This window comes from Falco peregrinus, chromosome 5 (genome assembly GCF_023634155.1).
Source record: "Falco peregrinus isolate bFalPer1 chromosome 5, bFalPer1.pri, whole genome shotgun sequence".
Classification (NCBI taxonomy): Eukaryota; Metazoa; Chordata; class Aves; order Falconiformes; family Falconidae; genus Falco; species Falco peregrinus.
Window position 1 is genome coordinate 41,204,673 of NC_073725.1, and position 24,382 is coordinate 41,229,054.

General features: G+C 38.8%; 2 protein-coding genes across 9 annotated transcripts in view; one reads left to right on the top strand and one right to left on the bottom strand.

Annotated features, from left to right (window-relative positions):
• RUNDC3B (RUN domain containing 3B) overlaps positions 1–489 on the bottom strand; it is a 55,458-nt gene extending 54,969 nt beyond the window's left edge. The window contains exon 1 of the mRNA XM_055806262.1: positions 95–489. Coding sequence (XP_055662237.1) covers positions 95–198 — 104 coding nt within the window. The 5' untranslated portion in view covers positions 199–489. The remainder of the gene's footprint in view (positions 1–94) is intronic.
• An 8,630-nt stretch (positions 490–9,119) lies between these two features.
• Positions 9,120–24,382, top strand: part of ABCB1 (ATP binding cassette subfamily B member 1) — a 53,562-nt gene continuing 38,299 nt past the window's right edge. For 2 of the 8 annotated variants that reach the window (XM_055805413.1, XM_055805420.1), the window contains exons 1-7: positions 9,120–9,315; positions 18,970–19,137; positions 19,479–19,511; positions 19,927–20,058; positions 20,816–20,898; positions 22,186–22,333; positions 23,631–23,694. In XM_055805413.1, the coding sequence (XP_055661388.1) occupies positions 19,977–20,058; positions 20,816–20,898; positions 22,186–22,333; positions 23,631–23,694 (377 nt within the window). In that variant the 5' untranslated portion in view covers positions 9,120–9,315; positions 18,970–19,137; positions 19,479–19,511; positions 19,927–19,976. Of the gene's footprint in view, positions 9,316–18,969; positions 19,138–19,404; positions 19,512–19,926; positions 20,059–20,815; positions 20,899–22,185; positions 22,334–23,630; positions 23,695–24,382 lie in introns of those variants that run through there. The other 6 variants (XM_055805417.1, XM_055805416.1, XM_055805415.1 and 3 more) reach the window with 6 other exon arrangements.

The following is a 24,382-nucleotide window of genomic DNA, read 5'->3' on the forward strand; positions in this document are numbered from 1 at the left end:
TCCCCTCAGGCCAGGCTGCCGGCGGCCAGAGCGGCGGGAGGGCGAGGCACGGTCCCCTCGGGCGGCGCAGGGCGGGGCCGGGCCCGGCGCTTACCTGCAGACCGTGATCAAGTTCCGCCGTTCCACCGCGGCGTTGCGGGACGGGACGCTCTTCCTACGGGCGGGGACGTTGAGCCCCCCTAAGCCGAGGGACGCCATCTCCGCTGGGGGCTGGAGAAGCCGCCGGGGCTGGCACGGCGCCTTTGTTCCCGGCCTCTCGGTCTCGAGGATGCTGCGCCCGCCGCCGCCGCACGAGGAGGCGGCCCCAGTGTCGCTGCCGCCCTCGGCCCCGCTCCCCCTCCCGCCGCCCGGTTTGCGCGGGAGCAGCGCCCCGAGGCGGGTGGCAGGGCGGCAGAGGAGACGCCGGGGTCCCCGCGGCGGGGGCGGCTCGCGCCCCCTCCCCCCGCTCCGGGCGGCCACCGCGCCTCGGAGCCACGGCGCCGCAGAGCGCCGGCGCCGCCAGCCAATCAGCGCGCGGAGGGGCGCGGCGGCGCGGCCGGTGCTTCAAAGGGGCGCGCGCCGCCAGCGGAAGCTGCCGGGGGAGGGTGCGGCGCCGGCACCTGCGGTGGCGGGAGGGCAGCGGGGGCGCTTTTCCGGGCCGGGCGCGCCCCGCCAGGTGCGGGGGGTGCCGCCTGTGGGAGACTCCCTGCGCTCCCCGTCCGCCAAACGGTCCTTTCCCCTGATCCACCTTCGTGTCCCCTCGCTGGGTACGTGCCTGTAGGGTTCTGGGCTCCTCAGTAAGCCCCGTAGCCCTGCGGGAATCGTAGTCGTCTTTGCGTCGTTACCAGTTCTCTCGCTTCTTGGCGAGTCGCTGTCTGGGATGCGAGAACTCCTCGGGCTGTAGGCTGCGGTGGCTGCGAGTTAAAGCTCTGACCCGTTAGATGCTGCTTTATGGCACAGGTAACCGTCAGCGGCCTCGCTTGCGGGAATATGTGAGCGAAATGGTAATGTGCTCTCGCAGCCGGAACAGAGGCGCCGGTCCCCGCTCCGAACAAAGGCGTTATTGCTGAGCATGCCTGGAAGAGCCCTCGCTACAGGGCTATGCCTTGATGCCGTTTCATTCTCAAGACAGAGAAGAAAACAAAGCCTGAGTCACTGGAAGATGGGATTAAACAATACTTTCGAAGGAAAGCTAGCAGTACATCTGTTGTGTTTTGTGGGGTGTGAAGGAGTGGGTTTTCCTGGATAGTTGAGGGGATATGAAGCTGTATGGATTATTTTGTTTTCTTTCCTTTAGGGGAGTAAGTTCCCATTCTGCTTAAAAGAATAACTTCATTTGTGTGCGATAAGGATGAATGGTGACATAAGTTGTGGCACAACTATTCTACTGAGTTGTGCACGTGATATTCCTAAATGTGTCTGTTAGTCAAAGCTCTCCATTCCTATTAATGAAATGGGAGCACTTCTACTTATACACATGCAAACCCCCACTGGACTATGATTTCCTTGGAGAGTGTCACTTGCAGATATGCAGCTATTTCGTAGAGATGCTGTCAAACAGAACTGTATTCGCTTATTGACTGCCAATTACGTTACCTGAAGAGGATTTGTGTTGACACAGGAACTTTAAACAGTAGATTTCCTTCTAGATGGCTATGTTTTCATATGTAGTAATATACAAGTGAATTTCTTTGTCAGAAAATATTGCATAAATTGTTTCAAGTGTTGTTACCATTTACCAAAACTTCGAATATTATCAAGTTACTTGACATGCTGTGTTCTCACCCCACTGAGTATGTAGCTGAACAACTTTGAACTTTGTATCGCATAGTAGGTAAACTGTTTTGCCTTCCTTAAGGTAAAGCTTCATCCTGGCTTGGGTATTTTGGTTTTTTTTTTTCCTAAACACATTCTAATTCAAATTCACTAGGAGGTAGTTCATTGTTCTGCTTCCTGCCTCTTCCTTACCTCGCCAAAAACAGCATAAAAGAAGTAGGGACACAGGTAAACCTGAATGAAGATATACTTTCTTTGCTCTGAAAGCAAGAGTAACAATTTTGGGGGGGATGAAATTACTAGAATGAGATTGAAACAAGCTTTTGTTCTTTACTTTTTCTTTCAGACAATCAAAGGAAAATGTTGAAAATGTTACTTGTTGACTCGGAAATAAAGAACCTGTCTTCATGTTTCTCTGTGCTACTCGGAGTCTTTGTTGAGGACTGTTGTCTTTGTATCTACTATTAAGAGATTCGTGCAGCTTGAGTAATTTTCTGATTAAGTTCAAGCTGAGGGTGAAGTAGAATCACTCTGCAGATGAGTGATTTCAGCTGCATGGTCTGTTCTGGAAATTATGAAAAAATAATACTGGATAATTATCAATGCTTTACAAAACCCCAAACAACAGGAGAACTTTTCTATAGATATATCAAAAGCAAAGTATCTTCTCTGTTCTTCTCCTTTGCCTTGTTTATGGAAACTACAACTTTTTTATACTTGAAAGACATTTAAGATGATATCAGGCTTATCTGTTGGATCAAGCCTTAGGGTTCAATATTGATTAGTTTTAGTCCTCCAGTACAAGAATTTTCTCAAATATCATTGCTTTCTTTCAAATGTAATTTGTCTTCTACTACTGTCTTATCAAAGAAGGAACTGTAAAAAGGTTCCAGAAGACTTTAAAAGAATTTAAAAGATTAATAAATTTAATATCATCAGCTGCCTTAAACTTAAGAAAGCTCAGGAAATTTACTATACTAACTCTTGCATTTTTGATGCCTGTCTGTGAGAAAATAGGTGAAGAGAAAATCCTACTGCCTTCAACTACCTAATGGGAGGATAGAGGGAACAGGCTTTTCTGAGGAGTGCATAGCAAACAGACAAGGGGTAATTGTCACAAGCTGCAGCAAGGGATAGATATTGGGAAAGAATATTAACAGCAAAGATGTTCAAACACTGGAATGGATTGTTCAGAGCAGCTCTGTGATGTTTGTCCTGGAGATATGCAAAACTTAACTGGATGAAGAATCAGCCATGCCTGATCTAACTCCAAAATTGGCCCTGCTGTGAGCAGGTAGAAAAATGACTTCCTTCCAGCCTAAGATTTTTTTGATTCACATCTGGTAGTTGCCGTGTAGGATTATTCCAAGTACTTTCAGCTCTAAGGTTTCTGAATACAGAATACATAATATGGATACACCGTATTAATGACAACGCTGCATCTGTGTGAGTTGATGGGAGAGAATAAGGAAGCGGGGACATTTGAGATTACAGCACTTGTCATCTTAAGTAACTATTATGAACAATTGTAGAGGAATGAAGCTGGGTTAATTAACACTGATAATATACAGCTGCGGGCTGGCTTCAGGGGCGGTGGGTTGGCCGATGTAGATAAGGTGCGGCTGTGGCTGGTTCTCTTAAGTGGTTGAGAGCCAAAGAAGAGAGAGCAGCTGAGGAAGAAGCAAGAGAAGAGAGAGTATGCCCTGGATGAGGCGAGACGAGGAGAAGGCAGTAGAAGGACTGGCATGAAGAGTGTGTTGGTGTGAGATGGTAAAAGACCTTGTTGCAGCTTGATAGTTTGGGGAGCGCTGTGACAAACGATGAAGCCCTGCTTTCCTGGAAATGGCTAAACATCTACCTGTGGTGTGAATGTTTTTCTTATTTTGCTTTGCTTGCATGCGCTGCCTTGCTTTGGTTATTAAACTATCTGGAACTGAACCCGCATTTTTTTTTTCTCTTTTGCCCTTCGAAGTCTCTCTCCCATCCCACTGGACTGTGTGGAGCTTAGGTGCTGGCTGAAGTTAACCTGCAACAAGTTGACATTGCTTGTGATTTGCAGTAGGAGAAAACCTTGATATCAAGATATCATGTAAGACTTGCTTGGTTAGGAGCAAACCACAAATTGGTTATGGCACATATTGGTATGAGATGTGACATATTTTACTATTGCATTTTCAGAGTGTTGTTTGGAGCCCATCCCATGGATTTCCATCAGTTGCTTAGCTTTGTGTATATGTGGGAGGCATACATGCTTGCTGTTTTAAAGTTCATGGTTTGTTATGAAGGGTTTTTAGCTTTTTTTGTTTTGTTGTGGGTTGTTGGGATTTTTTTGGGTTTTCTTGCCAGCATCCTCTGCATATCTGTGATATTGATTTACCAATCTCATTGTACTGATGGTACAGTACCCGCTAGGTACCATTTGGAGTTCTAGTTACACTTTTTCAAATCAATCTGTCTTGAATGAATTCTCAGAATCAGTACATTTGTCAAATTATTTGTAGACCTTGCACTTCAGCATTATTGCTTATCTTTAGGAAAACAGGATGCTTTAAAAGAAAAGTTTTGAGGGTGTTTTAGAAGATGGAATTCCATCCACCTTCTGTTTTGGCATTCTGCTGATACTTAATTCTGTGGAGGGAGTGCAAGGAATTGAGGAGAGTACCATAGGCCTTTTTATAGCATACTTGAGTGACAGTCACGAACAGAAGGAGAACAGGAACAATACCTGAATTCTACAAGAAGACATCATGATAGTAGAGTTGGCCAAGAAAAAGTAGACACTGAAAGATGATGCATGCTTGCGATTTAGGATAGGATTCAATCTATGATTTTAAAACTTAGTGCAAGTCAGTTTAAGATTGCTTGTCTGAAATGATTAGGAAAGCGATATTTGAAGGCATTGTGGCTTAAACAATGGAAGACAGCTTTTGAAATCCGTGCTTGCAAATGATAAATGAGATTGTCAGGGCACATAAATATAAACAATGTTTGTTTATTTTGACTATTCTTCTTGCATATTCTAAAGTTCTTATGTTATTAAAAAGTATTACATTTTTCCTTTGTGATTTTGAATATTTACATTGCCACTTGGTGGCCTCATTTGATCAGGTAGGTAGATGATAAAAATATGTTAAGATCTTTTCAGTTCACAGATGTGCAAGTCAAACCTTGATATATAATTTTCCTATACATCCAGGAACAGTATATCCCTTTTTGCAACTGATGTGTATGCTGTGTTGATTGCTGTGGTTCTTGAGGGCCTGAATTGCTGATGTTGAGGTGGCCAGGCTCAAGAGCCCTTCAGTAAGGACAGAACTGAAGTGGATGACTTTTCTCCCCACTCTTCCATGGTCATCCTTGATGTTTTAATGTTCCTCACCCCTTCCCAATCAAAACAAGCAGAGGATCTCATCTACTGCCAATAGTTAACCTTTTACTTTCAGGACTAGAACTTGCTCTGATTTTGCCAGGCTTCTTTCCTGCTTATTCTGCAGCCTTCGTTCTTATTTTCCAGGTTTTGTTACTAGCATATATTTTTCTGAATCTTTTTTTTGTGAAACTATATCCAAAGTCTTTGTCCCTTTGTGGTTCCACATTATTCGTATAATTAGCTGTGTTACAAAATGCTTGTATTTTATTGCTGGGTTTGCTGTTTTAGTGTGCTTATGTCTGGGATCAAGGCAAGCAAATATTGATTATATTGTGCTTAGTATACTTCTACTTGTAGAAGCCTATTTCCATGGTATGCTTCCTGTCAATGATGGGATGGAAACTCTGTTCTGAACCCAGTCTCAAGCTCTGCTGGCTCAGGGCTAGGTACTGCCTCAGAGCAAGAAGGTTGAGTGCTACCCTGCTCTAGCCTTGTTTCGTGGTTTTCTTGAAAAATCAGTGTAGGTCTTTTGCAATTGTTTAACTACAGATTAGCACCAGGAACTTCTGTCACACACTACAAGACATGCTATGAGCTGTAACAAAAAGACAGCTAGTTAATACACAGGTGATGATTTATGGTTAAAATAACACATCATTCTTGTACCAGTACTTGACTATCCTCTAAAAATATTGTGGTAGAATCAGGGTTTCTGCATCTGTTCCTGATCTTAATGGCTGTTGATTCTCCAAAGTGATATGTCCTTTCACTGCTTGGTGTGTATTCATAAAATTTTTTTTACCTACTTGCTCTATTCGCTGTGATGCCTTAACATTTTTGTTACAAAGATTTCAAATTAGTCCCAGGTTGGTGGTGTTCTGGGTGTTACAGTTCTTATTTCGTCTTATATTTTATTATATGCTTATTTCCCTACATGGAGCATGGTTTTCTGGCAATTCCTACTGAAACAGACACAGAAACAATAACGTGTATCCATATCTGGTGTCATAGAACCTAGGATCATTAACTGCTAATTGGCTCCACTTACAAGTAGTTACTGCTATTGGAGGAGCAGTATTCTGTTTATATTGGGGGGGGGGGAGGGCTTCTTCAGACTGCATTCCTACATGACAGGCCTCAGTGGCTATAGACCCATTTCTTACAGTGCCTTTCTGCATTCTTAATATACCACCAGTAATGCTGCTTAGCTTCTGTGCAGTGACTGATAGATCTCTTCAGATAACAGCAATGTGGATTGTGCATGTGCTGTTCTACAATCATCTCTATACCTCCTGTATAGTATCTTGGCCTTCATTTCTCCTGAAATCACAGTTCTATCCCATTTTAATGGTTGAAACTTTGGCCATCCTACACACTGACTGTCCCATAACTTGTGTGTTGGTGATTGTTTACAGAATCTACTACGCTATTAGTAGTTTAACAATGTTCATACAACTTCCTAGTTCCAGTACTTTTCTTTCTATAAAACTAACATTTTTGCTACTTCTATCCATATTTTTATTTGTATATGACAATGTTAAATCTCAGGTAAATAACATTCAAAGATGTATTTTTATATTTACTTCGTGAGTTTTGAATGTTGCATATATGTCCTGATTTTTGATAACTTACTAGTCAAAGTTTCTACATGAGTGTCCAGAATTCTGGTTGCAACTTCTACTCCTTCTGAAATAGTACCCCTAAACCATCTTCATATGTTGTACTCAGTCATACGGAATCCATTTCTGGGTCAGTGTTGTGAATGTCCCTTTAATAAAAGGAGTATATCTGTTCTGCTTTGGAAAAGTCGAAGTAAATGCTTTGCTCACAGTATTATGCACTCTATTAATTTGCTGCCACTGAATCGTATCTTGTATTCCAAAAACTGTGACTTGTCTGTCAGCTGGAATCTTTGGTTTAAAAAGTTAAACAGCAACAACAAAACTCTGAACTGAACATGTTTGACCTTCTTTGTTTCAGTTACTACTTGGCTTCTGGTTTTCACACTTGGTTTAACCGTATCTGGTGTTTTCCACTAGTGTTTCAGTTGGTGTGGCTGTTTTAGCCAAGTAAATAGAAATAAAATATGCAAGTTAAATTTGTATGCTGCATCAAGCCCCCATAACACATTCCCTTAGAGACATTTGTTAAAATCATAAAATTGTTTTTGGTGTCATGAATCATAGATGCTATGGTTTAGCCTTCACACTTGTCTGCCATAATCTTAAAGAGGTAGAGACATTTATCCAAAGTTTTCATGAACTTTGTCACAAAAGAGCTTTTCATTGCCACTAGAGGTAGGGTCTGTTATCAACAAGAAGGGTGCTTGCTGCTCCCCAAATGTTCATAATTTTGAACCTAACTTAATTTATTAATAAAAATATGCCAACTTCACTCAGACAAAGACAAACCGTTAATTTTTGCTGCTTCTTTTAATACTCTTTCTGCTGGCAATGATTCTGGTGAGATTTCCCATATGCCTTACTCACTGTTAAATTTTAATAACAATATCTATAACATAACATTCTTGCTTTGTGTTAACTTATTTACCTTCCCATGATTAAAATTGAAACTGGAACTACTGAGACATTTTTCCATCCTGGAGTTTTAATTGATATGCGTAAGGTCCTGCTTTATTCACAATTGGGGCTAGTCCATCCCATTTACAGTTTAGACTAAACTTGAGTGGAAAATATGGAACATTACTTTCCATCCTCCTTGCCATTCTGCAGAGTAGTGGTTTGTTCCTGTTTGTTTATACATGCACTGAGCATTCCTTCCCAGTTGAGTTGCCATAACAACATTAATCTCTTTCCAGTGTTTAGATAGGGTCTGTATCCATTCTTCAGTTAAAACATTAGGCAGTCTTTTTTTTTTCTCCCAGGGAGAGCTCTAAATCACGTGAGCTTTTGAGAAGCTGTTGTGGCTCACAGGATAGCATATCATGATGTGAAAAACCAAGCTTTTCTGTAATTTTTCAATGTTTTGCCCAGTGCTATTTTTATAGCCCTGTTGCAGCATTCAATTCACCTTGAACTGGGAGTTCCCAGCAATGTGGAACCTTTCTTCCCAGGCTTCCATGTAATTCCATGATGGTTTGCCCTTGAAAATATTTTCCTGGCTCCAAATTAATTTATTAGTTTAAATCCCATCTGGAAAATATGTTAAATGGTTGCACTCTGGTAGACTTAGCTGTAGCTTTTACTGGAACTACCTCAACTCATTTTTTCAGTGGATCTAGTATTAGCCTACAAAGTTTAAACTCATTTTGCATGGTAGGTGGGACTACACATGGTTTAGTGTAGTCTGTTTGTATCCTAGCCTGTGGTTCATGTATTCTCTAATGTTTTAATGTTGTTTTTCTCTTAGTGGGGCTATTCACAGCACAAGTTAGGCAATTATGCACCCATCTTCTTCATGTTTGGTCAGCTAGCTGTCTTCTAATACTCTCTTTTGCATTCAGGCAACTCCTACATGATTGTGTTAATGCACCTATTGAAACAAATCTACTTGAAGTGTATATAGTCCTTTTGATCTACAAGTGTTTATTATCTGGCCACACTATGCTCTCTATGCTGCATCTGTTTACTAGCTTCTATAGTAATTGCCCCTCTGTTTCCTCATTTCTGTGCTGTAATAGTGGCTAGATCTTTGATACCTTGCTTTATATGATTTTCTTTGTTTTGTTTTCAAAATGGGTGTTTCTTCAAATGTTAAGTTTACTGGGACCACCACAACCTTGGCAAAGGCATCTGTTTGACTATTAAAATACTGTTGCTTCTGAATTTTTCCTTTTGTTATGCTTTTACATGACTTGCATGCTATGTTCAGGATTTCCTTTCCATGTTTGATAGACTACCAGATTTCCATTCAGTGTTTGTAGGTCATCTTTGCTCCACGTTGGTAGCCAAACAGTTAAAGCTTGATCTATCCAGCCTAAAACTATTTATAAAGCCAGATCATTTCCTGTAGGTTCCTCTTTTAACATCGTCGGCAGAGCTTGTAGCTGTACTGATCATGCAGAGTGAAGGCAGATAGCTCTTTTTATTTTTCACAGGTGTTGCAGCATATATAATTGAGGATTTTCCATCCTTTTGATTAAAAACTGGACCTAGCTGTGAACCACACTGAATATCCTGTGTCACGAAGTCAGCAACAGAGCTTTTATCTGGCGAGAGACACATAAACAGGTAAAGGGCGTTTATGTTCTGCTTCAGTGGTTGAAAACCGTATAAAGCTGATGATAAAATCTTGTCTTCTACAGAAATCTCTTAGTTTATAAAAGCCAATGTCCCTCCAGCTAACCTAGGGTTCCATACATATCCAATCTGTACTCTTCCAGTGATTATATACTTCAGTGGTGTGTGATACATACTACTGCAAAATGGCTCTAATGATGTGTTCCCAATGCTCATTGCCTATGCTAATGCTAAACATGGTTTTTTATATGGAATAGAGTTCTTTCCCTCTGATCTTAAGATTCTCAAAGCAAAGTCTGGAATTTTTATTTTATTTCTGTGTTCCTGAAACAGCAGAGTCCCAAGGTCTAGATCAGTAGTGGCCAGCTGAACATGAAAGAGCTTACAGGAATCTGGTTATCGGATGGCCACTGTTTGAACTAGTGCAGTTTTGCTTCTTTCTATTCTTCCTGTTCTGGTTTGTGAGATTTTTTTCACTAATGTGATTAGTGGTTTACCGATTTCTGCGAGTGCACATTCTCACAAAAATGTAAGCAATTCCAAAAGTGAATCTAACACAGGTTTTGCTGTGGGGAGTCATGGACTATCATAGTTTTATCCTTTGGTGATCCCAGCATCACCCTCCCTTTCTGACCTAAAACTCCTTCTGAATATTTCACTTCAGATTGTATCAAGTGAGTTCTGTCATGATTAGCTTTAAAACCTGTGTTTTGAATAATGCTGATTACTACTTAGGCATTTATCCAATATAGTGTGGCCAGCAGGACAATGGAAGTGATTGTCCCCCTGTGCTCAGCACTGGTGAGGCTGCACCAAACTGAACTGTGTTCAGTTTTGGGCCCCTCGCTTTGAGGGTCGTTGAAATGTTGGAGCATGTCCAGAGAAGGGCAAGAAATCTGGTGAAGGGTCTGGAGCACAAGGCTTATGAGGAGCAGCTGAGGGATCTGGGGGTTTTTAGCCCAGAGTGGAGTAGGAGGCTTAAGGAGGGACCTTACCACTCTCTACAACTACCTGAAAGGAAGTTATAGCAAGGTGGGTGTTGGTCTCTTCTCCCATGTAACAAACAATAGGACAAGAGGAAACGGCCTTAAGTTACACCAGTGGAGGTTTAGATTGGCTGTTAGGAAAAATTTCTTCATTGAAAGGGTGATCAAGCATTGGAACAGGCTGCCCACTGACGTGGTGGAATCACCACCCTTGGAAGCATTTAAAAAAACATATAGATGTGGTGCTTAGGGACATGGTTCAGTGGTAGACTCGGCAGTCCTGAGCTAACAGTTGGACTTGATGATCTTAAAGGTAATTTCCAGCCTAAATGATACTATGTGTATTCCTGGATTTTCAGTTCTTTTTTCAACATACTAACACATCATCGATGTATGATATGACAGGACACATTTTGATGGTAATTTCATCAACATTTGATACATTTGATCTGAAAGAATTGATTTATATGGATAAAACAATATTGCTTTCCCTCATAAGTAAATGCTTGTTTCTACCAGTTTTGCTTTGCTAGTGGAATTGCAAAGAAAGCATTGGCTAAGTCAGTAACAAAAAAAATCAGTGAGATATTCTGCTTAGTGCTACAAGAATTTCAGGTATGTTTCCAACAACAACAACAACCTCAGAGGTGCCTGCCCTATTTAAGTGTTAAAAATCCACTTTTAGGCTTTTGCCCTTGCTTTTAACCCTGGAAAAAATGGGATGTTTAAGTTACAGGTCTCTGTACTAGGACCTTGCTTTCCAGTAAAATTGTTGATGGTGGGTTGGAGTCCTTCCTCTGGTTCTTGTGGGTGTTGATATTATTTTTGGGAAGGAGAATCTAGACCTTTAATTAATACACAATTGCTATTTTTTCACATTTTATCTTAGACACACGAAACTTGAGGAAATTCTGTTACCCAAATATCCACTGTTTTTGCTTCCTCCGGATTCTTAATAACAAAGCATCAATGACTTGCAGGAATCACTCCACCCTCACCTCCCACTGTTCGGTCCCAATTCACAAACATCCGTAGCAAAATCTGCAGCTAATCCATTTTGTTTCAGTAAAGCTGTGCCAATAATCCCCTGCTGTTTGTAAGAGGGATCCTCCCATTCCTATACTCAAAAGAAACTCCTGAACTTGACAGCTATTTAACTGCAGGCAGGTATCTTAAAAGTTGCTTGACCATCCTTTATTCATGCATGTAATACAAATTTTATCTTTTTTCCATTTTATTGAGTTCCAGCTGGAACAGGTATTCATTGATGAGTATTTATTGACACTATGGTATCAATTCACACCATGGCACTAGTGGTGGTGAATGTTCTTTCCCTGACCACCCAGTACTAATATTGTCACTGGCTATTTGCATTCGTTATACTGGAATTTTACCACTAGATGGGGGCAGGTAGCCTAGTCTTTGTTATCGAGAGGAAGAGATGATGATCGATGGCTTCACTGAGAGGGACCTCTTACGTTCTGTAGGTTTTGTTCCTTCCTCCTTGTCTTTTTTTTCTTTGGCTTGACAAAACAAGCCAGCAAGGAATTTATGGATTCTATCCTGTTTTCTTATATCTTTGCCTATTTTCCTCAAATTTTACCATATTGCTTTCCTGCAGTCCCATTAGTGTTCCTTAAAGGAAGCTTTTTATCACATTTTCCAAGGGTCTTTTGCAGTTACTGTTACCACCTGTTTTTACATGAAGCGCTAAACTCACAGAGGGCTCTTTTCCCTTTTCGGTTCCTTTTGATCTTTATTTTTAAATGGAGGCTATGTGTTCTTTATGACCATATTTCTGAAAATTACAGTATGTGCAGACTTCCTGTCAGATCCACAGGACTGAGATGTCTTTGCATTCCTTCTTACCTTCATTACCTTGTCCGTTTGTTGAAGCTGAATTTGCAGCTGCTCCTGTTGTGCTTCTGCTTGATTCACAGATCCCAGAATTAATCTTTGTTGCTTAGTCCTTGTACCACTGCTATTTGAAAGGCACTGTGGTTCTATTAACTCAGATACTTCCCCAATCCCAGCAGTTTTTCCAGGATTCATATGATTGTACATTCTCAAAGCATTCTTCTAGATGGAACAACTTGCAAGCCAAATCTCCTTTCAGTGCTCAGATAACTGTTCTGAAACATCCACCTACTAAATTTCTTAGAGTAGAATCTTCCTGCAATGTAGCTGATAACCATATTCTACTCTGAGGTAGTGTTTTAAAGGCTGTGCAATCTTTACTAGTTAAGGAAAGCTAATCCTTCAGGCCCCAAAGTCCCATTTTACAAGTTCTGAATTCAGTGGCCTCAAGGTTTAAGCAATTACTCCTGCTTGCTCTGCAGTCAAGTCAGTTGCTATTATTACAATGTCCCAAGTTTTAGGAGCAATGTGACCAAGCAGGAGTAGCCAGTGCTATGAGTACTATTTTTGCCACTGTTTTGGTTGTAACTGCATAACTGGATCATAAAAACCTATTTTGTTTTCACATCAACATGAATTTTTAGTATAGTTGTGGGCTGAGTTTCCCATATATCCCTGTTTTATTCTGGATAGATAAATGTTAGCATATTCATTATGTATATATGATAGTTGTGTCCTGGGTGACTGCTATTGAAGTATAAGGGCTCTCTGAGTGTACAGAAATCCATCTGTACAGTATAGCTTTCAAGATTTTCCCTCAAGTTACTAAATGGTTCACTGCAAAAACTATAAGGTAAACCCAGCAATCAAAAGCAGAGAACCTACTCTTCAATGCCCTAGACAGGTATTATATACCCAGATCAAAAGAAAGACAAAAGTCTGACTGTTTTTATTATCATCTAGATCAAAGTTGATGCAGAACAGAGGGTTTTGGTAACATTTGCCATTTTTTCTACTCGTATTTTGCTTGTATAGAAGATAAATATACATTTTTTCTGTTATTCACCCCTCTTTTTCCATATATTGATATGAATATATGTGAAGAAGAAAGGGGATTTTCATGGGTGAACAATGTCATTATTGCTTTCTTCTATTTCCTATCAGGGTTTAACATTAATGTATGAGTCATCTAATATGGCATACCAACCAAGTCCTTATCTGTATCCAATGTGATCTGTTGGGAGGAGATCAGTGTACTCAGTTTTACCCAGTAGCTATTATTAGAATAGCTACTACAAATACCATGCTAGCACAAAAGATGCTTTCAATGCTACCATAGTAGCGGCACCTAAAAAGAAACAGAATAATAACTTCTACCTAATCTTGGGGTTAAAATGTTTATTGGGATTATCTTACTGTGTGATCCTGGAGTAAGCATTATTCTGCCTGCCTGTCTTCAATCTCTTGGGAACCAAATAAAATTGTCAGGGTGGGTGCCAGATTTCACTGGAACAAGGTGAACTGTAACAAATTAAGTGTGATCACCCAATCTAACCCCCAGTATATGAAAAGACCATACATGCACTCATGACACAATAGACTTATCTTCATTTTTAGACCTTACAGAGGCATGTATGTATTCTTTTCCTGAAAGATCTACCACTCTTAAATAGTTCAGCCTACTTGAAGTATAAATATGGGTGAAAATCAATTAGGAAAGTAATTGTGTCCTGTGAAGTGACCCACCACACCAGTATTCCAAAAGAGAATTTGTCAGATATATTTGGGACAAGGTGAAGTGTACCACATTTCAAATAATTTTTGTTCTTGTAAACATATATTTCACATACACATTAGATTTGGACTATTGAATTGGTGTATGAGAAATTCTTCCTGTTCCTGTCACGTACAGTAATAGGCACCTTTCTGTACTAATATGTTACCAAGATGTGACATAAATAAACTAGGCAGGTATGTTCTCCTCACTCATGTGCATCATGCCATGGAATGAGTTTTGGTTATAGGACTTGGTGGTGTTCTGGTCACACCTGCTTATAACTGTCAACTCAATGGACCGCTTCATGAACTGATTGCCCCATGAGTGACCACTGCAGAAATAGTCTGTCTTAAAGATGTGGGATAACCTAGCAATATATCTGTCCCTAGACACCATGGAAAATGCTTTAATGTCTTCTGCAAATGGCTCATGATGTGGAATCACTACCAGATCACTTCCTCTAGTAGTTAGATAAAAGGCTTTGCATGCCACCAAGTCCCATAGATACTCGCCAGGGGTAGTTTAAAACAGATCCGTTATCTAAATTCAGTTCTACTTCATAGTACTGACTATACAAGGAACTCCAGAGGATGCTCCCACCGAGGAATCCCTGTGATATTAAATAAGCATACCTTGCCCACAGGGGCAACCTGTGGATCCTTAGGATCTCTAACTTCTACTGGAACAGCATTCCCACTGTGCCAGGCACAGACACTGAATGCAAGGGATATAGACCTTTTCTTACAGTTTGACTAAGTGCTTAAATGAGCTGATTAAAGTTGCTTCCTTGAACATTGTTCTATACTAACAAAATCACTTGCTCACAGTGAACATGGAAAACAGGGCTGCTCTGAACACTTTATTCAGTCAGGATGAGCTGTTAGTCATTCATTATTTGTTGTTAACTGTAAAAAGCAATCAAGGAATTACATTTTTTTCTCATGACTTTCACACAGGGTCATGTGTCATTGTGTGCAAACAGAATGAAAACTGAGCAGAGGTAGTGACTCAAGGTTGAGCTGGTTGAAGTTGAGAAAGAAATCTAGAGTGCAAAGGGTGAAGAAATTGGGATACGAGCAGAGATCACTGTGTTCCTTCAATTTTCTCTGATGGTGCTGGAACACTATCCTAAGCCTTGTGGTTCAAGAGTCCCTGTGAACATTGTCTTTTTGTGGAGTCACCCCCCCAGTCCTTCTGTCTCTGACCTCCAGCCTTCGTGTCCCGTTCTGTCTGGGAAGTAGACAAGAAACCATTTTGTGATTTCACAGTCCATGAAGGGAAGGGGAGTAAGTGTTGGGAAAGACTCCTGAGGCTTGCTGATTAGTTAAATACTTTGTGTTCGTTCTCTCTACTGTTTATTGGGCAGGAAGTCTCTGTTTACTAATATTAGCCTATGAGTTTGGCCATGCTTAGCACTTCTTATATTTCATTGGTCATACTGCTGGTATGTCACTTTTATACAAATTTTATGCTAAGAAATAAGTAAAAAGATGAAATTTTAATTTGCAAGGCAGAGTCTACTAAATTAAAGTTTCAGTGGGAAACATGGGAAAAGCTTGTTTTTCCCTTTATATGGATAATATTTGGGAGTAGACCAATAAGCTTTGTTGCAATCAAAATATGTTTTAATGATCTTATGATATGCCAGCTTGTCAGAACTGAAGTAGTTCTGACTGAAAAGAAAGACCAGAGAAAAATGGTATTTCTAACGGGTGAGAAACTAGTTTTGGTTTAGAATACTGGTATAAGTTTAAGTAAAATAATAATATAATTGTAGCATAGATATTAACAAAATTATATCAAGCGCTATAACACTGTACCCTATGATGGCTGCTTAATAAGTATATAAAGTCATTGCTGTGAAGATAGACAGGAAACTTTTTTTTTTTTTTGAGTCTTTCTAGGACTGGCACTCGTTTAGATTTTTACATAGCAGAGCTGTCAGTGAGAATGTTCTACCGACTTGGGAGGACAAATTCTCTATGCTTTAAAAAGCTTGAAATATGTACGATAAAGCAGTTCAGCTATCAAAAGCTGAAATTTAAGTGCTATGCAGCTGTTTGGCCAATGATGAGGCAACTTGAATTGTACTCATTAGTGACTTGAGAGCCTGTGGCTTGCAAAATAGTTGATGTTTGATAGTCTGAGAACAGATTTATCATAATTCTTGCAGACAAGATACCAGAATAAGTTACGACTCTTGAGCATTTCTGGGTCTCTGAAGAAAACTTTTTTTCAAATATAAGCCAGGCTCCATATTTTTTTTCCTAGAATAAACAAATTATTCTGAGGGAAAATTCCTTTATTCTTAAGAAATACTAGCTATTGTGTATTTATCAGTAGCTGGTTAACACTCTGTAAAATCTTATCTTGTACCCAGGAACTGGAAGCAGTAAATACAAATGATACCTGGTGAAAAAAACCAGTCTGCAGGGAGCCTGACAATTGTAGTAAGCTTAGATAAATGTATCTTGCTTAGGAGCGGTGTAAGTGTGTTTGCTTCTTCCTGAACTCTTTTGTCCTCTCTGCCACCAGCTGCAGCTGTTGACAGTCCCTGGACTAAACCTGGACTAAAGATGGCTTAGTATAGGAAAAGGAATAAAATCCTAAGGAAAAAGAAGGGATTTAGAAGGTGACAATTGAGTCACGCTGAGGATCTATTCCAAGGGCAGTAGAAATCAGCCCTACCTCACCTCACTGAGAACTTCCTGGCCAGCAAAGACTTTTTCTGTTTCTTATTCAGGGCACTGAGCATACTAACACTCAATTTAGTATTCATTAATTCAGGTTATCTTTTGTGTGTAGTAACTAATCAGTAACTGCTGAATACTTTTGAGTTGCGTCTACTCAGCTTACAAAGGCTTTTTGTGCATGGCAAAAGGTGTCCAAACAGAGTCAGTCTCAGCTGGTGAGGCACACCGAGTGACCGTGGCAGATTTAAATGGCCCTGGGGAGTGCTGCCAGCAGGGCAGGATGTGGCAGTTGGCTACCTGCTTGTAGGTCCAGGGAAGTGCTCTAGGAGAAACCTCCTGTGATGTCTGATGCTTCCACCCAGATAGAACTGCTAAGGAAGGAGACATCAGTATAGGTGGTAGGTTGCAACGAGTGCCCAGGCCCTTCTCCTGGAGAAAAAGTAAGTACCTGCATAAGGTGTGCCACAACGATGATCTGTTACATCAGGTGGCAGAGTTGCAGGTAACAGTTGAAAGGCTGCATAGTACTAGAGGAGCTGAGACAGAAATAGATGGTTTTGGAGCAATGCTTCTGTAGTGGACACCACAGAGAACGAGGCACCTTGGATCCTGGTGACCCACAAAAGCAGGGCTCTTCTTCAGTCTCCACCCACCAGCATCACAACTAAAAACAGATAGGAAGCTCTAACAACTTCAACCCATGAGCAAGGCCTACAAGGAGAAACTGTACCAGCTGCACACAGTGGATAACAAAAAAAAAAAAAAAAGTGCCTTGTAGTGGGTGACTCTGTTAAGGGGCTCTGTTAATGCCCGTCTACCAGCCTGACAAGGAATCATGTGAGGTATGCTGCCTTATGGGAGCTAAGGTCCAAGATGTTGCTGTGAGGGTGCCACAATTCGTCAAGAGCCCAGACTACTGTCCACTGCCACTCTTTCACATGGGCATGAATGACACCGCAAGCCAGAACCTGGGCAGAATCAAGGAAGACTATTATAAAACCCTGGGGGTACAAGTGAAAAATATTGGTGCCCAAGTTACCTTTTCTTCCATTTTATCAGTCAGAGGAAAGAATGCAGCCAGAAGTAGACATGCAATGCAAATCAACTTCAGTTCTGTGCAACTGTGAAGCTTTATCACTGGAAACTCAAAGTACAGAAGCTATACAGAAATAACAGAATTTTGTAGCTTACTTAAGTAGGTGCAAAATACTGTAATTTCCCAGTTTCCCCACTTTTTTAATATCAGTTTGGTTGGTTCCGCTCCTAGTGTGATAAAACTGGCAGTAAAACTCTTTTCTTTGCACTTTATGCAGAAACTCTGGTACAAATTGCTATTCTGATTTATTTCTATTTAACTTTCTTATCATGATGGTGCTCTAATAGCATTAAGACATTTCAATGAGATAACAGAATCTTGGGACAGATCCTGCAGTTTTGTCCATTTTCCCTTTAAGCTGAAACAGTTGTGAAAGACCTGCATATACTCTTACTTTTTTAAATTAACTGACTATTCTCTAGAATCTGTTATTCAACTTTGTTCATGTCCCACTGAAATAATTGGATCAGTCCATTAAGGTCAAGTTCAGCAAAGCACTTAGGCACACAAGTTAAAACCCAAAAGTATCCCGATTAACTGCTCTGAACAGAAGTCTATATAAATATCTCAGGACAACTTTTCATAAGCAGATAATACTTATATTTACTAACCATTTATATTTTGCCTGACTGACAATGGTAAACTCTAAAGTAATCCTCGCTCTGATAAGACTCTGTATTCCAAAACATTGTAAAATACTCGGTTTGGCAAAATTTTGAGATTACAGACGTGCATGACTAAAAGGGACAAAAATTATCTCTTCTGGCTAATTATCAGATTAAGTAAGTTTTGTAAGAGCAAAGTGGTAGAAGACCTACAGAGAAAATCATATAAATCTACTTGGCTTCTAGGACAAGGTTTTTTATTTAACTTTTCATAGATTTTACATCTGTAAAAGTGTTGAATGTATATAGTTTACTATTTACATTGAAATAACAGTTAAGAAGTGCAATTACTTTCTTTTAAATGTTTTAAATTATTTGTTACTATTTTCATTGAAGTAATGCCTACACATACTGAAAAAAACAATGCATTCCACAATAAAATAAATGGTCCGTTTCGATTTAGAATCTGAACATACATTAAAAAATCAGAAGGGTACTAACTGAGCAGATTTCTGCTAACCATAGGTATTTCCAAACTATTCCTAAACTGAGTCTGAAATTCATGTTGCTGTTCTGCAGCTAGTCAAATGAGAAACAGTATGCACTACAGAAAAATCTTGTTTTCTTTCAGGCTAGATGGGTCATTTTTTTCTGGATTAGACTTAGAAGAAGGGAAAAGAAGCAAAAGAATAAAACACTCCTTTTGTATTGTTTGTTTTCATTTTCACTATGTATTCAAGAATGGATTCATCTTCAAGTGTAACAGTTACCTGGAGCATTCAGCACCATCTCTAATAAGGTAAAGAGGAATTCCTAGGAGTTTTCAGGGGCATGATTAAGCCAACAGTGGGTAAGGGGAACTTTTCCTGGTAGAAGAATAGACTATTCAGGCTGTGTTCATGAGTGATAATGAAATAAGAGTGTATTTAAGGACTTTGCTAAATATTCCCTTTAGAAAAAGGGAAGCAGAGTCCAAAGTGCATACGCTTTGCTTTTCAAAGTAGGCAAGGCAATGGGAGTGGGGAAAAAAAACAAGAGAAAGCTGTTGATCATCTCTGTGTTACGTAAGAAGAGCAAAGTCCAATCATGCTGCGTGTCCTTAACCATATTAATTCTGCTGATTTTTGAATAATTTTTCAGAGGACTAGATGCAAACCAAGAACAACCTTCACGGTATGTCAATAAACTTTCTTTAAGAATCAGAGATGATTTATAACATTCATTGATAACTAAAATCAGGAAAATTCCAATTAACTGTATATTGCTTTAAATAAACATTGTTTCTCACTTATTTTATAAATCTGTACTGAACTGCAGAAAATATGATGCTTGTATCATTAAAATGAAATTAAATGAAAGACCAACAATTATCAGACAGATACAAATACAAAATAGAGATATTTGTAAACAAACTCAGAACACCTGGACTTGTTTCAACATATTTATATTTGCCCATTGCAAGGATTCATTTGCAATGTATGGCATTAACAACTTTATTGATTGTAATAAGTTTCTATATTCTTCTTTCTTACAAATGTTCATTGAGATTACTGTCCTTGGCTTAATGGTTGTATATTTCTTGGTCAAGTGTTATTTTGCAGGCAGTTATCTTGAATAAATTTAAAATGCATTCTGAAGATGAAAAGAAGCAGTATGCTGCAGATGGAAATAGTAATGAGATCACTGCATCCAGCCGGGGTCAGGAATCTGAAGACAAACCGTAAGTACTCTTCAACATTGTAAACATGTTCTGTATTGAAGCTTATAAAACTACATTATCTTCCTTTAGATTTTATTTTATATTTTAATTTTTTTAAAATTTATTTTATTTTATCAGGAAAGCCTAATAACAGAAAGCTTTGTATCATCTTGAGAATAGCATTGATTGACATATTCATTTGGCACAGAAGGATTTTTTAGCTTTTTCTTTTAAAGACTAAATGTCCACAGTGTTGACTACAGTTTATTGAAAAACAATTTTAAAATATGACAGAAATGATGTTAGAATGAACATCTTGGGTACAGCTACATCAACAGCTAAAAATTTTGTATGTAAAGAAAGTATGGCAGGGAATCAGTATTTTACATACCTTGAACATTTTATTTATTCCTCATCCCCTATGTGCCAAATTTTGATTTGTAAGTTATCTTCCTCTTTCCCTTTTTAAAAGCTATATATTGCATCAGTTCACAACTTCCCTGATCCGATAATGGAACTACCAGCCCTTGGAGGTGGTGTTTCACCCTTGAGAGGGGTGAACTGCGAAAAGCTTGACTTATGTTTACAGCAGTCAGGGGCTGATGCTATTTATGTACTTGGAGGTTTAAATAAAAACATCCTAAAAGTGCTCAATAAATCACATAAGTTTTACACAAAATTGTTTCCTGTAAAATTATTTAATAATTAGATTTTAATTGAATTTCATTAACATATTGCATTTAGGTTTAGTATATTTAAACGTAACAATATTTCACAGAAATACTATCTTACCTTTTAAGCAAGGAAAAGAAGAAGAAGAAGAAAGTGGAAAAGGCTAAGATGGTCAGCCCATTCACACTGGTAAGATTTATTCTCTGTACGTGTGTACATATATACATGCATGTGCATTTCAAAGTGTAAACAAAAAATGGTTAAAATTATGTTAGAGTACTGCATATACGGTCTTGTTTCTACCAAATACTTTGATACTACAGAATGTTGGATATAGTATAGCAATCAAGCAGTTATTTTTGTGGATGGAGTTTTATTGAAGAAACTGTTATTACTCATATGGTTTCTTAGGAGTCTTTCTTTAGGAAGTTATCATGCTAAACACACCTGTACTAGATTTTTGTTTGTGAAAGGTAGGGATTTCCATGTTCAGTTATTTCTCCCAATGCAATGAAAAGGGCATCTCTATACCTAAGATTATGCGTGGTCTTGTCCTCTAAATTACCTGAGTCAGATACTAATCACACAAATTAGCCCATTAATCATATTCAGTCATGTGAGTCAACAGTAAAGGGTAATTCCATAGTACTGATGAGACATGATTAAAAATTGTGTGCTAAAAAGTACTTTAAATTCCAGAAAAAAATTAATTTTTGTAGATTTTAAGAAAGACAATCTGTTAATGCTTAATCAAAGTAAATCCTAGGTCCTTTTTTAGTAATCCGTAAATGTTTTACATTTTGTAGGTTTAGTGTGCATAATGTGCAGCAATGATATGGCAAATAACAGAAATAAAACTATAGCCCATGATGCTGGCTAATGCCCAGTTTCTGTGCTTTGCTATACCTGTTTGCACCTGTGCAGTTACATTATACCAGTACAATTTAAAACAGTGAACTTAGTATTTTACAGTACAGAATAAAGCCAATGATTTTGTAACATATGAGCTCAAAATTTATGAACTTCAATGGCAAGAGATGTTTAGAATTTCAATATGTTTTGATAATGTCTGATACATTAGGAACAGTTTTTCTAACTGCATAATAATGAATTTACAGTAAAAGTTATAACTGCCTTAATTATCACAACACCATTTAAATTTCTTATAATTTGAACTTTAAACGGCAAACTTAAAGGCAAATTTCTTACACCTTGTTTTCATATGGCCTTTCTTACTCAGGTGCAGATATTGATGCATTAAAATAGTATACTTCTCTGGTTTTGGGACTTTATAGTATAAAAGTGTTTTTATTAGAAGGATTTATTCCTGTACCTTTTATTTGTTTTGTAAACTTATTTTCTAAGCAAGGTTGTAGTTTTGTAACACTAGGTGTACAACTGATAGCTTTTCTTGACTTCATAAACGTAACATTATATTAACATTCTAATAACACAGAACTAATTTCTCACTCACAGTTTCGATACTCCAGTTGGTCAGATAAATTGCTAATGACACTAGGAACTCTGCTGGCAATAGCCCATGGAAGCAGTCTCCCTATTGCAATGGTAATTTTTGGTGATATGACTGATAGCTTTGTTGCTTCTGGAGACTCAAATGTTCCAGGTAAGAACATATCTGCTATGAAGAGAATAATGGCTCATATTTGGAAAAGAGTCGGGGAGATTCAAGCATCTTGAGAGGGACGTACGGATATCAGAAACCCTGACCTGCTACTATACTATAATGCAAATTAGCAGTTCTTGTGTTTGTTGTAATAGAGATGCACTATGGAATTTTTCTTGCTCCTAATTCTTAGTTTCTGCATTAATAGGTTTTATTTTTAATTTTTTTTTCAAATTATTGGTTCCAGTGCACATCCAACAACTGCTGTGGTTGTGATAATACAAAAAGACTAGTTTTCCATCTCCTCAGTGTGAGTTCCTGTAGATTCCCTTGCATCAAATCTGACAATTATTGTTCAGTAGATGAAGCAGATCAGTAAGTAGATTCAACAGAAAATTTGCTACCAAAAATGAAAGTAGTAGTTTTGTCTTGGATCAATTTGTTGAACTGCCGAATCAGCAGTATGAAATCAAACACAAAGGAGGGCAGGCATGCACTGCTGGAAACAGCAGGGAGGAGTGATACTGTCACTTTTGTACCAACTCACAATTAGACCAGATTACGTTGTCCTCTGAACATCACACATTAGATGTTAAGCTTGTGAACAGGTTTGTTGCCTGAAATATTATCAAATAAAATTTTACTAAACATTTTAATAAGTCTATGATGATACAGAAAGAATAAGATATGATTATTTTCTGTCCTGCATCAGTTTTAGCTCTTCTGCTAGAAGACAGAAATACAGGCCTTTATTAGAATAAGTAATTTATGATTTACTCCTTCCTAAGTACAGTAACTTTATCAGATTTTTACGGTGCAAATGCAAAATGCTGCACCTGTAGCCTTCTCAAGACATTTGTCATTGGGGCAGTAAAATTTTAGGGCCAACACAAACATTATAGCCAATTTTTTCATAACAAGTTAAGCTATCTACAGTTACTGATTTGATGTCAATGTCTAGGCCTGTATTTTTAAAGGGTTTTGGCATTATACAAATGCCCTATATTTTCAAAAAAGGAAAAGCCCAACTGAGCATTTAATTAATGGTCAGGAATACCTTTTAATCTCAAGTTACACCAATATAGTTTTGCAGTCAGTGGAGTTACGACTAACCTCATATTAGTGTAATTGTTGTTTTTGAATAGGTAGAAGTTTGAAATCATCACATTCCTCCTTTCATTAAAATGAGCTTGATTCAAAAGGAGGTGTAGCAACTCCAAAAGTTGCTGAACAGCATGTAGGAAAACAAATTTGTTAATACTTGCTCTATTAAAAGCATTTACTCTTTCTTTCTAAGGAAACGTTTCTGCAGAAAATTCCTCTTCAAATATTCTTGGCAAGCTGGAAGAAGATATGACACGGTAATTAGAAATTGGTATTTCCACTTCTTTTTTAAATGTAGACACACTTTTCTAGTCAAGCCATTCTTCTCCCACAGATGTTTTGCATACTTTAAACAAGATAAAAACAATGGTTGTTTGAGTAATGTATGCAACTGAAGATTTGTGCATGGGATTATTGGAGGCACTGGAGGATTCTTGAACATCCCTAGCCATTCCCAACAACTTCCTGTAATCTCTTGCTCTCACTGTTCCCATCCCCTTTTCAGGGGTGCTCTGTGACACAATGCCATCTGCTTTTCCTTACTTCTTCTTTCTCTTCCTCTGAGTTTATAAACAGTAATTGTTATGCTAAAAATTTATATTGATTATCATCCACCAGTTCCTTGAACTATGATATGAACTATGACCTATTTACTGACAAAAAGTAGAGGTATAGTTGCCAGATAGTACCTGCTTTGCTGCTGAAGCATCAAGTTTAACTAAATTATCTGGACTACAGAAAATATGGAGTTAGATTATAAGCAACCTTAAATCTAGCACTCTAGAGCTGGCAATGGCAGAGGGCAGCAGTCAGTAGGTTCTTCTGCTGCAAAGCTTCATAAAGAAAAGGTCATATAAGCAGAAACATCAGCTGCCAACAGATGTGTTTTGTGAAGGGGCTTTATTAGCCACTGCCCATAGACTTGGTTTATGCAGGATGTCTAAA